General features: G+C 37.2%; 1 protein-coding gene across 1 annotated transcript; it reads right to left on the bottom strand.

Annotated features, from left to right (window-relative positions):
• Positions 1-5,635: 5,635 nt before the first annotated feature.
• s100a1 (S100 calcium binding protein A1) lies at positions 5,636-10,093 on the bottom strand. Its single transcript, XM_059338535.1, has 3 exons — positions 10,006-10,093; positions 7,078-7,230; positions 5,636-5,941 (listed from the first exon to the last, which is right to left on the bottom strand). Exons 2-3 carry the CDS (start codon positions 7,213-7,215, stop codon positions 5,765-5,767), a joined length of 315 nt encoding a protein of 104 aa, XP_059194518.1. The 5' UTR covers positions 7,216-7,230; positions 10,006-10,093; the 3' UTR covers positions 5,636-5,764.
• Positions 10,094-11,640: the final 1,547 nt, after the last annotated feature.

The raw sequence follows: 11,640 nt of genomic DNA, 5'->3' as shown, positions 1-11,640 counted from the left end.
GACATTGGGATGGAGGGTGCACAAACTTCGAAGAGCTGCTGCTATGGACTTATCCAGGTGGATCGCTAGAAAAGCTCATACATGAGTCCTGGTAACTTTAATTTTTATTTATTGTTGATATAAAATCAGTGTTGTAAAAAGTATTAAGATTTCTTACTTAAGTAAAATAACTAATACCACACTGAAATTACTCCACTACAAGTAAAAGTCCTGCGTTCAAAACCTTACTGAAGTAAAAGTACAAAATTATCAGCATCAAAATATACTTAAAGTTCTAAAAGTAAAAGTACTTGTTATACAGAATGGACCCACTCAGACGGTTTTATATATACTAAATATATTATTTCATTATTTGTATTGATGCTTTTATGTAAGCAGTGTTTTTATTTTGTAAAGACAGGGCTCATTTAATTACTTTATAAACTGTTATAAGATTTAATAATAAAAAAAAGAAGTCTAATCACTTTAAATTAATCATATATTTTATGTTAATTCTTGATCTGAAAAGTAAAGCTGGCAGCTAAATGTAGTGGAGTAAAAAGTACAATATATGCTTAAAAATGTAGTGGAGTAGAAGTAAAAATATACACAAAATGGAAATACTCAAGTAAAGTACAAGTACCTCAAAATTGTACTTTAATACAGTGAGTAAATGTACTTAGTTACTACCCACCACTGTTTAAAACCGATGTAACTGAAAAATACAGTCAACATGAAAACAATTAAAATATTTTTTCTATATATTTAAATGCTTTTGCACTCATTTAATTTATAATCATGTTTAATCATCTTTTGGGTTATTGTAGAGATTGTTTTGTGAGGAATAAGTTGCTGTATTTGTTTCGCTGTATATCATGTTTGTTTATCTTAAGGGGCAAACAACAAACAAAAACAACCTCCCACATAATCTCAGAGAAACCGAGTCAGTGGAAGGCCTCCAAAAGGACCTTTTGAGACATTACTTTCATATCAGGTCAAAAAAATGTCCAACAAGGTTCCAAAGTAACCCGGTAATAAAAGCTAAATTAATGAGAATAAATCTTCTCGAAAAAAAAGCAACATGAAAAATTAAACGTGCAGTGCACGGTCACAACCTATAAACACATTGTTCCTGTGGCTTAGAAAGAGATCAAGCATGAGAGATACAGAGCAGAGGCAGATTACATGATGGATGATGCAGAGTGACTCAGCAACACCTGTAAAACTGCCCTACTGGTTCAGTGGTTCAAGTTAGATGATCTTACAAAGCAGGTGTTCTGATTTTACACACAAAAGTCTTTTTAGGTATTGGGGAGTTCTGCATATTTGTGCAAAATGCTTCATACAGCTTTGTTCCAACTTCTGATGAATTGCCTGCAGTGATGTCACTTGAATCAGCATCGGTTGGAGCTGAATATAATTTATGGGTTTGTAGAGAGAAAGAAGCGAGCTTACCAGACCTCTGAACTCAGTGCTCCTTATCTCTTTGTAAGGCAAAGACTACTTAACTGTAGGCGCTAGATTATGAGAAGGGAGAGCTTTAATAGTTTGTACTTGACAGCTACTAAATGATCCAAAAATGATATCACATGTGTTTTATTTCTATTATTGTGTCCTTGTTTTCACAGAGGATGTTCAACAACAGAAATCGGTCCATGCCTCATTGCTACAGGGCAAATGGCAAAAGGAGATGCAGGTAATGAAAGGGTTGATTACAGTTTTTGGTCACAAATGACCCCTCTGAAACAATATCACCCTAAAACTTAAGAATTTTCTTTAAGTATTGGATAATCTGAGCTACATTAATCACAAATCGAATGCTCTTGGTGGCTCTTGTGGATTAAAAAAAGATGATATAGCTAGTTCTGCTGCATTAGTTTGGGTACTTTTTAAAAAAACAGAGTGATAAAGTGTGATAATACATTTTTAAATATTAATAAGCCAAAAAGTCTTAATGAAAGAATTGTCACAGCTGAAAATGAGATATGTTTGATAAGAAAATACTATTTCAGACAACTGTTTCCAGAAATTACCACTCATGCATTTTCTTATCAAACATTTGATTAAAACTGAAAAATATAGCCCCATTGATGATGAAGTACAATTCAAATTAGTATAAATGAAGCAAAATGATTGAATCAGTGGTAATAGTTCATTTTCTCTTCATAATACTATATATACCATACAATATATAACCAGATATAATATATATATATATATATATATATATATATATATATATATATATATATATATATATATATATATATATATATTTTTTTTTTTTTTTTTTTTTTAATATCTGGTTCAACAGTGGGTCAGGAGATGCAGCATGAGTGTCTTCAACATGCAGCTCAGTCAGCTTTTCCAGCCTTGTGTCTCATTATAAAGAAACTGGATGACTGAATTACTCTGGAAAAGGTCAGACCAGGAGTCATTATGCACCTGAAGTACGAGTAACACCACCCTATTTATAAAGAAAGCAAACCAAAGCAGAGGAAAATTCAAATGGTTTTCAAAGTCCCTCAAAATTGCATGAAAGCCGCTGTTTGCCTGCAGCGTGTTGCTTCAATAAATGTCTGTTTTATCTGCTTTATCTGTCGAAGTGACCTTACAGTACTGTTTCTTTGACATGCACAGCCAGAAAGTGTCTGATGAATGAAAGCTGATGCCTCAGAGCTTCTGAATGCACCGCCAGCATTTTCATTTCAGCACAAAACAGAAGGCGCACAGCTGCTGGGTGAGCAACGCGCTGTTGGACTGTAAGGATGACGTCAGGAGCGGCAGGCTGACATGAAAAACTCCCATCAGACACTGGGGGGAGCTCCAGGTTGCCTTCATGTTGTTTCACGCGTTAACTGGCTTTATAATATTCAGTTATTAATGATTTCCTTCATATGCAAACATTCTGAGTGAAGTCTTTTGCAAACTGGCAGAATGAGACAGTGTTTTTTTTTTATCCGTTTTTATAAAATAAGAGATTTTTTAGGATCTGGACCGTTCAATAATAAGAGAATTGGGGAAAAGAATACCATCACAATAAATGATGCATTATTTATTACTTATTTTGATGTTTAAGTTTTGATACATAATGCATTTTTTCCTACTGTTTCAGTGAGGACTTATTTCCAAGGTGGTCCTCTCGTATAACACTTAAAACACCACAAGATCTCTGCATATAAATGGCTGTCAGACAGGCTACTGTTATATAATTAATGGGGCTTCACAACTTTGTAAGGGCCTGTATTGAGTTTCTCCAGACTACATTGTCTACTTGCTTAATAAGGGCTGCATTTAACCTTAAATGCTTCTTTGCCCTACTTGTGCTAATGAAGACAGAGGATGTGTGGCCGCCCTGTGAGCCTGTCACATGTCGCTGCTGCAGTTTGAGTCACGATGAGCATTTTTTTTCTGAGGCTCACTGACTGAACTGTAATCAGGAGATGTTTTTTGAGTGACATGTCAACATTCTCAGTGTCATTTTTGATTAGTATTAGCATATACACTTGCAGTCTTCAGCAAAGAGCTCTCAAATTTGACATTTCTCTTTTTGAAATGTCTTGGGATAACGAACCACATATTTTCAAGAGTGATATTCAAGTTCCATGTATTATCGGGATTTAACAGTTTCTTTAAGTTTGACTACTTTTGTGCTACTAGACAGAGTAAGTAGTAAGTAAGTAGTAGTAAGTTATTGGGTGGAATAACATGTAGTTATCCATATTTGTTTATCTCTTAGATTTCAGCAGCTCAATAATTGAATTCTTCTGATTATTCAGCATGTCGTTTCAGAGGAAATGCATGACTGAATCCCTCTATATTCACCATAAATTATCTGATGTATGCACGCCATGCAACTCTTATCTATACAAAGACGAAACACATTCAGGGAGGAATTCAAATGGTTTGCAAATGCTCTCATAATAACATAAATGCCTCTGTTGCTTCATTATATGTCTGTTTTTATGTGTTTTCAAACTGACCTGACAGTGATATTTCTGTGAAATGCACAGCCAAAATGTGCCTGATGAATGAAAGACTGTCTCCAGGCCTGATGTCACTTAATGTGCCAGCTTTTGCCTTTTCAGAAGAAAACAGGAGGAGCAGAGCTGCCGGAGGAGCAGCGCGCGGTAGGAAGGGATGACGTCAGCACTTTGACAGCTGGCTCACGTGATTTACCACTGTCACACACTGGGTGGCGCTCAAGGTTGCCAGTGAGTTTGTAATGTGAACAGGTCTTACAGTGCACTGGCATGAAGAAAAATTATATAGACGTAAAAGTGAATTCTTTACGTCAAATACTGCAAACCTGCTCGAGCCAAAGCCTATTTTCTGTCCAACATAGCAGTGCTGATTAGACTGTGGTATTAAGAATTTCACATATTTAAAATTTAACACCTTGGGTCAGGTTTGTCTAATAAGATCTAGCTTCTTTATTTTGTGACAATAAGAAATAGTTTATACCATCAGGGCTGCCAGGTTTTCAGTTTAGCTCAGAGTGAGACCAGATATTGATGAAATCAGTACAGTTTGTGTTGGCAAGCGTGGCATTGTTCACCTCAGGGGTCAGAGGTCATCGCTCCTTAACTTCCAGGAATTTGAAAAGGTTGAGCAGCCTAATTCACAATTTAAAGCATTATTAGATGAAAAGCTAAATCGATTATGGCCAATGATGACATCATAGGAAAAAAACAAAGCGATGTCTCGAAGTCTTTCCTCCCACAAGCAATTCAACTGTATAACACTTCACCTGTCTGACAGATTACACTGGACTCTCATACAACTGCACTTACTGATTTATTTTTAATATGTACATTTGTTTGTTTTATAGTTTGTTTATGGATTGTTTTTCAATAATATTTTCAATATTTTGTATGCTGTACTTTAATTAATTAATTTTTGCTGCTGCTGTTACATTAATTTCCCAGTTTGGGATAAATAAATATCTCATATGCTAAATGAATCAGATTCCAAAAGATTTATTAAAAAGTTGAAATCACTCACTTAATTCTTCCTTGTTTTGATACTTTAATATTTTCTATTTGGTGATCTGTGCAATTTAGTTAATTGTAACAAATTTGTTCACATGATAATGCTGTTTTTTTTCAATGAATAGCTATGGCATTCAGTTCAGCTTAGTCTGTTAATACTAAGTTTAAGATATGAGCATGGTTAGTGCAACTTAGTGCAACCGGGAGTGCAACTTCACTCTAGAATCTAGAGTGAAGTTGCGCAACTCAATTCAACTCAAACTCTGTTGCGCCACAATTGCAAACACCAACAGTCTACTGTAAAATAACCAGACCCCCTGAACCTCTGGACACTTCAAACCTGTCATTTTTTTTCCTGTCAGGACAGTTTGAGACAGACTTAAAATAGTTCACATCTCTACTTAAGTTGTGACCCTCTTAAAACTTTTTGCTTCGCATAAAATTCCCCCAGGACAGTTCTTTCTAAACCCATCACATGCCCAACTGTGCCACAGGTGCACCAGGGAGCCTGGCTATAAAATGAATAAAAGTGCATTTGTCATGCTTTCTCCTTGATCCCCTACTACCAGCTCCTTCCTTCCATTATAGCTCTAGGGGGAAAATGTGTGGAAACACCCTTCTTACATGTTAAGATGGAAAAATGTAAGGACAAAAAGAAAACAGAGTTGGTTTGCAATGATTTATTTTTTTATTTGATTTTTATTTAGATGTGATTAAGGTGCATCCATATAATGACTTCACATTGTTGATATATAAATGATGTAAAGAAAGGGTTATTGATTACATGTGTAATATTAGACGTTCTTGGAACAGCAGTCCTTGGTTGAATCTTCCTCATGACAGAAAAATTCATTGCAGGCGACAGTCAGCACAGCGACCAGGGTGACAAACTCCTTGAAGTCCACTTCACCGTCCCCGTCATCATCAAGGTCAGCCATGATCTTCTCAACCACCATGGCGTCCTTGCTAGCCTAAAAACAGACACATCATGAAAACTGAGCCAGAGACAATTGTATTTACAAAAGTTAAGCTGTGGTAGGGTCCCATGTGAAACAAGAAGTCAACCTAAATAATTCAGTCTCCTGGATGAAAGTCCTGTGTTTGTTTGGCCTGTCCCTTCACCTGACGCAGACGCTCACTCATTATACTCCAGCACCTGACTTCCTGTGCACTTGTTCTGAGTGTTCAGTGCGGCTGATTGTTTTACACTAGAGTGCTTCTCAAACAGATCCTAAATAATGCCTTGTAAGCAGTGGTGGAAGAAGTATTCAGATCCTTTAGTTAAGTAAAAGTACTAATACCACACTGTAAAATTACTCCAGTAAGTTTTGAATTCGAGGACTTTTACTTGTAGTGAAGTAAAAGTACAAAAGTATCAACATTAACATGCACTTTAAGTATCAAAAGTAAAAGTACTCGTTATTCAGCACTGATCTACTCAGATTGTTTTTTATATATTCCACATATTAGCAGCATTTTCATTTTAATTACTTAATATGAGGTTTAATTTGTATGTTGTTGTTTGTAATTAATTAAGTGGAGTAGAAGTATAAAGTTACATAAAATGGAAATACTCAAGTACAAATTTGAGGTTCTTGTACTTTACTTATGTACAGTACTTGAGTAAATGTACTTAGTTACTTTCTATCACTGCTTGTAAGTTGATATTAGACACTGAGGGACGTGACAAAGTATCAGATGACCTGGGAATAAGAACAGTCTGCCCTATTTGTAACACAACTTATTTATTGTAAGGTGGACTCGTATAAGAAGTCTGGACCAATCATGAACTTCCAAAGTTCTTGCATACTATACATTTATTGACAAGAACCTATTTTTTTGGACCTGATGAAAGAAAGTATCCCAAAACCAAATACAGGTTGGTCAATCTATTGGCAGGTTTGTACTAGTTGAAGAGGGCGATATGCATCATCAAGGTAGCTGAGTTATTAGCTGTAGCTGCTCTCAAGGAACTGTTAATAAGAAGATAGAGAAGCTGAAATGCTGAAAGCTGCATCCCAGATACAGGAGCAGCAACTTACTAGTATGTAATTTTATTGTATTTATCATTGTAATTATTGTAAGGTGACAACTTTAAGATACTCACTGTCAGGAAATCAGTGAGTTGTTCTTTTAACAGGCACCTCATCTCTGCTTTGCTCAGCTTGTGCTTGTCACCTTCTCTTCCAGAATAGGAGTGGAACACTTTAATGAGGTCCTCCATAGCAGTTTCCAGGAGAGTCATTTTTCAGATTAATTCCTGGAAAGAACAAATCAGAGTCACTATTAAAAATAAAAGACATAAGAGAAATGGCATTTCAGCAATTTTCTGCTGGGAAAAAAAAAAAATCATCTTAGACGGGTTAGGTCAGATCAAAAAGGTGTGATTCAGATCTGTATGCAGAGGACCAGCAGCCTCCATCAGCTCTGGTCCTAGAAAAAAAAAGTCTTGAGTGCAGGAGGATAAAATGACTTTCAGCGGGAGGCTGGAAAGGAAAAAAAGAAAATCACTCCAGTTATCAAGTTGCCAAAGATGTAACTTTGTGGTGGAGCTGAAGGGCAGAGGGTGAGATGGTTCGGGGAAGTTTTTAAGTACTGGCACACAAGATGCAAACTTTTCCTGAAACAAAAACTGTAAAGGAAATAATAAAAATGGAAGAGCCTGTGCATGCTTTGACTTGCCTCAAGCAACCATCACCTCAAATCTCTGAAGCTCCTCTGCAGGCTGCACCGCAGTTTAATTATGTTTCAGCTTTCAGGTTCATCATCTGTCAAACTATCTTCTTCAGACTGTAGAGGATAGCTATTGTGTGCTGTTATTTTTATGCACTGTGAAAAAACATTGCTTCAGTTATCTCAAGCTTGGCTTATTCTATAAGGTCTCTTGAAAATGTTAGTCAATTAACATGAACAAATACCGATGGAGGAATTAAAGTGGCATCACTATTGCTGAAAGATATTAGAGCTGCAACTACCAATTCTTTTTAATTGTCAATTAATACGTCTTATTCTCCCCACTAATCAATTTGTTATTTGGTCTATAAAATTAAAATGTTAATCCGTGTTTCCCAAAGTTAAACATACTTGTCATAGGAGTAAAGAAAGCAAAATATATTCACATTCAAGAAGCTGGAGAAAGAAATTTGCAACATTTTTTACATACATGTTTGAGGCACCATTCTTTACATGTTACTAACGGAAGCGTGTCTATGTTCCCCTGGTCCTATGTTCCCCTCTTTGTATGAGACTGGGGAACATAGGACCCTTTTCCCCCGCTTTTCCCAAAAAGGGTCCCATCTTCCCCGGTCTGTTACTTTTTTCCACAATTACTGCCAAATTCCATGGCAAATAGGCCTACGGGCTGTTTGACGTGCATATGCCAATAGACCTAGATGAAGAAAGATTAGGTCAGGGGTGGCAAACCTGCAGGTCTCGAGCTAACCCCAACCCTGCAACAGAAGGGAACATAGGACCCTTTTTCTGAAAAAGGGTCCCATGTTCCACCGAGTGGGGAACATAGGTCCCAGCAAGGCCGGCTCTACACAGGGGCAAGAGGGAGCAGAGCCCCCTTAAATAAATGTCTTGCCCCCCCAAATCAAAATTTTAGAAGTTGAGAAAGCACATTTTAATATACACATTACAATTTGACAAAATGATCGGCAGTAGCGGAAAAATCAGCTGAAAAAGGGACACAAGATGCACGATTGTTAGTTGAAATCTGGATGAAGGATGTTTTATTTTATCCATTTATTTTATTTTTCTGTTTCCCCCCCTGAGGGATTGCCACCTTATTGTGGTCAGGGGGTTTGCGTGCCTCAGTGACCTTAAGAGCTAAACCAGCAGGAGCTTAGTCTTCAGGTGGGACACCTGGACACGTCTGAAGGTAGAGGTCTGACAAAGTGTAATCCACTTCTCCAGGTTGGGGTTGGACACATAGACCAATAAAGAAAGCATCGTTACTATAAGCACAGAAAAAAAAAGTGCTGGAACATGATGTGTCCACATGATGCCCCCTTCACATTTCTGACTGCCCCCTCATAGATGTTGCCTAGAACTGGTCCTGGGTCCCGGGGAACATAGGGATGACCCCATTATGAACATCATTTGGATTCAGTTGAAGTACACTTACAAACTTTTTGGCTAATATTTCTCACTTTTCTCATGTGGGAGGGCATCAATCATCAGAAAACACTGAATAAAAGTCCCCTAAGAACGTAGAAAATGACATCAAAAGCGGGAGCACACAATCTTATTAAAAAAATAAAAATGTGCCCACGTCTTAGGTCTGAGTCACCTAATAAACACAGCTCTCAAACCAAACTATTGAGAAACCGACCGATATCTGCGCTAAACTTGATGCCAATAAAAGGGTGGAGGGGGATCTGGAACGACAGTGAGGGTTAAAACAGCGCAGGGCAGGTGTAGGTTAGATATTTAAACTATCAGACACCTGAGAAGCTGCTACAGGGGGCCTGAGTCATCTCACCTCCACCCTCACTGAACCAGTGCAGGACAAAGGGCAGACCTCCTGCAGCAGTCTGCACATGGAACAGATTTAGATCGTGGCTTGCATTACCTTACATAAACTACCTGATGCCTCCATGCAGGAGGATTAACTGTTGGTCATGTTTCATCATTTGAATATCTGATGGTTCTTATCTGGATATGAGCAGAGACGTGCTCTCGTTAATAATGCAGTGTGTGAAGAACCAACTCTCACTCTACAGTTTGAGAGCCAGAAGTGCTACATCACTTTTCTGAATGACGCGGCGCCACATTCCCATAATTAGTCTCGATGATTGCCGTTAATCATTTATTCCCGCTGCGATCAGGGAGCTAATTAAAAGCCTTTGAATGTCAAATGCAAAGCTGGTGTTAATTAACTGAGACTGAGACGAAAGCACGAACATTTTTGGAAATGTTAAAAACCAGACTGCGTATGCCACTCTATATGAAAATCATAATCATAAAAAAACTCACAGATCTGACACTTCTAATCTTTCTGCAGATATAAAACACACGAACACAAACTCACCTGACGCTAACAGCTGCTGCTGGAAATGACTTCAGCTCTCATCCCATCCGTTATAAGGGCTCCTCTCACCTGTGTGCAAATGAATCACGATCAGATAGGCGCCTCCCTCTGGCAGCAGCAACATCAGCTGCTGCACAGGTGAGCAGCCGGCCATGTAAGGCAACCAGAGACGGTTTATTATACCTTATATGTTTCCTTCTCATAGCAGGAGACGCATGCTGTGACCAATAACACGGATCATGACCATTTAGGTGCAGAAGGAACAATTTACCCTTGCACATCAGGACTGTTCACTGTCCGTTTTTAAAAGTAATCTTAAAATCCATTTTTATTCACTGGCTTTTAACTCAACATGAGCCTTTGCTCTGTTTTAGTTGTTTTTATCTCCCCCAGCTCGTGCCACTTTAACTATGTTTTGACATTTGTAATTCCAACATGTCTGCATTGCACTTTACTTTCTTTGTTGTTTTATTGTTTTATTGTAATTTTTATGTCATCCACTGTGTTTTTATCTCTAAAGTTTTTTATAATAATAATAATAATAATAATAATAATTATTATTATTATTATTATTATTATTATTATTATTATTATCTGTTCTTCATGGTTTTTAAAATTAATTTGAAAACTCACTTTTATTTACTGGTTTTTACCCAGCATGAGACTCGCTCTGTTTTAGTTGTTTTTACTTGTTCTCTGTTTTTATTGTTGGTCAGTCCTGCCATGTACAGCATTTTGTATCAGCTGTGGCTGTTTTAAAGGGATTTATAAATAAAGTTGAGAATAATCCTCTGGTGCTGGTATGATTTTATCCTCACAGTTAAAATGCACAGTGTTTTTTAACTATTTGCACTGTCATTGTCTTTTTTTCCCCACATGCTGTACTATGCATGCATGCATGCATATACATATTCACTCTTTCAATATTTACAGAGTTGTTTATTCCCTACATTAATATGTCCAGCTTTGTTTACAGATCAGTTTGATTGTTTCTGTGTTTTTTGCAGGATTATGAAAAAGCTTCTGGCCTGATTTAGTGAAACTAGGTGGAAGGGTGTAGTTTTGGCCAAGAAAGAACCCATTGCAAAATAGGCTGTTCTCATCTACTACTTTGTACATATGGAAAATAAAGCAAGATCATTTGTGTTATTTGTGGTATTATCCAGGTAATCATGAGCCAGGAGGCACATCTTGTTAAAACTCAGTTATTGTTATTTGGCAGCTTCTGCCAGTAGTAATTATTACAGGAGCAAAAGTTAGGCGATGACTATTAAGAGTGAGAAAGTCCGTTATGGTAGGAGGTTGGGGTTGACGTATAGCTCAAAAAACACCACAGAGATCAAAGGTCAACCTCTTTATCATGTTCTTTGAGACTACATCATGTCGTCACACATATAAGTAGTTATTTTAACCCAAACCATGTTATTTTCCCTAAACTTAACCAAGTAGTCCTGTTTTACAACATTAAACACATGTTTAACACTGAATGGTCACATTTTAAAACTGAAAGCATTTCACAACACAGAACAGACACATTTCTAAGATCATCATAAGAAATGTGTATCAATTTGTATAACCTCTTATGTAAATTTAAGCACTGAGGTAGGTCAGGGTCTTGGAGGACTTCACTCTCCA

This window comes from Centropristis striata, chromosome 8 (genome assembly GCF_030273125.1).
Source record: "Centropristis striata isolate RG_2023a ecotype Rhode Island chromosome 8, C.striata_1.0, whole genome shotgun sequence".
Classification (NCBI taxonomy): domain Eukaryota; kingdom Metazoa; phylum Chordata; class Actinopteri; order Perciformes; family Serranidae; genus Centropristis; species Centropristis striata.
This window is presented reverse-complemented; position numbering and strand designations above follow the sequence as displayed.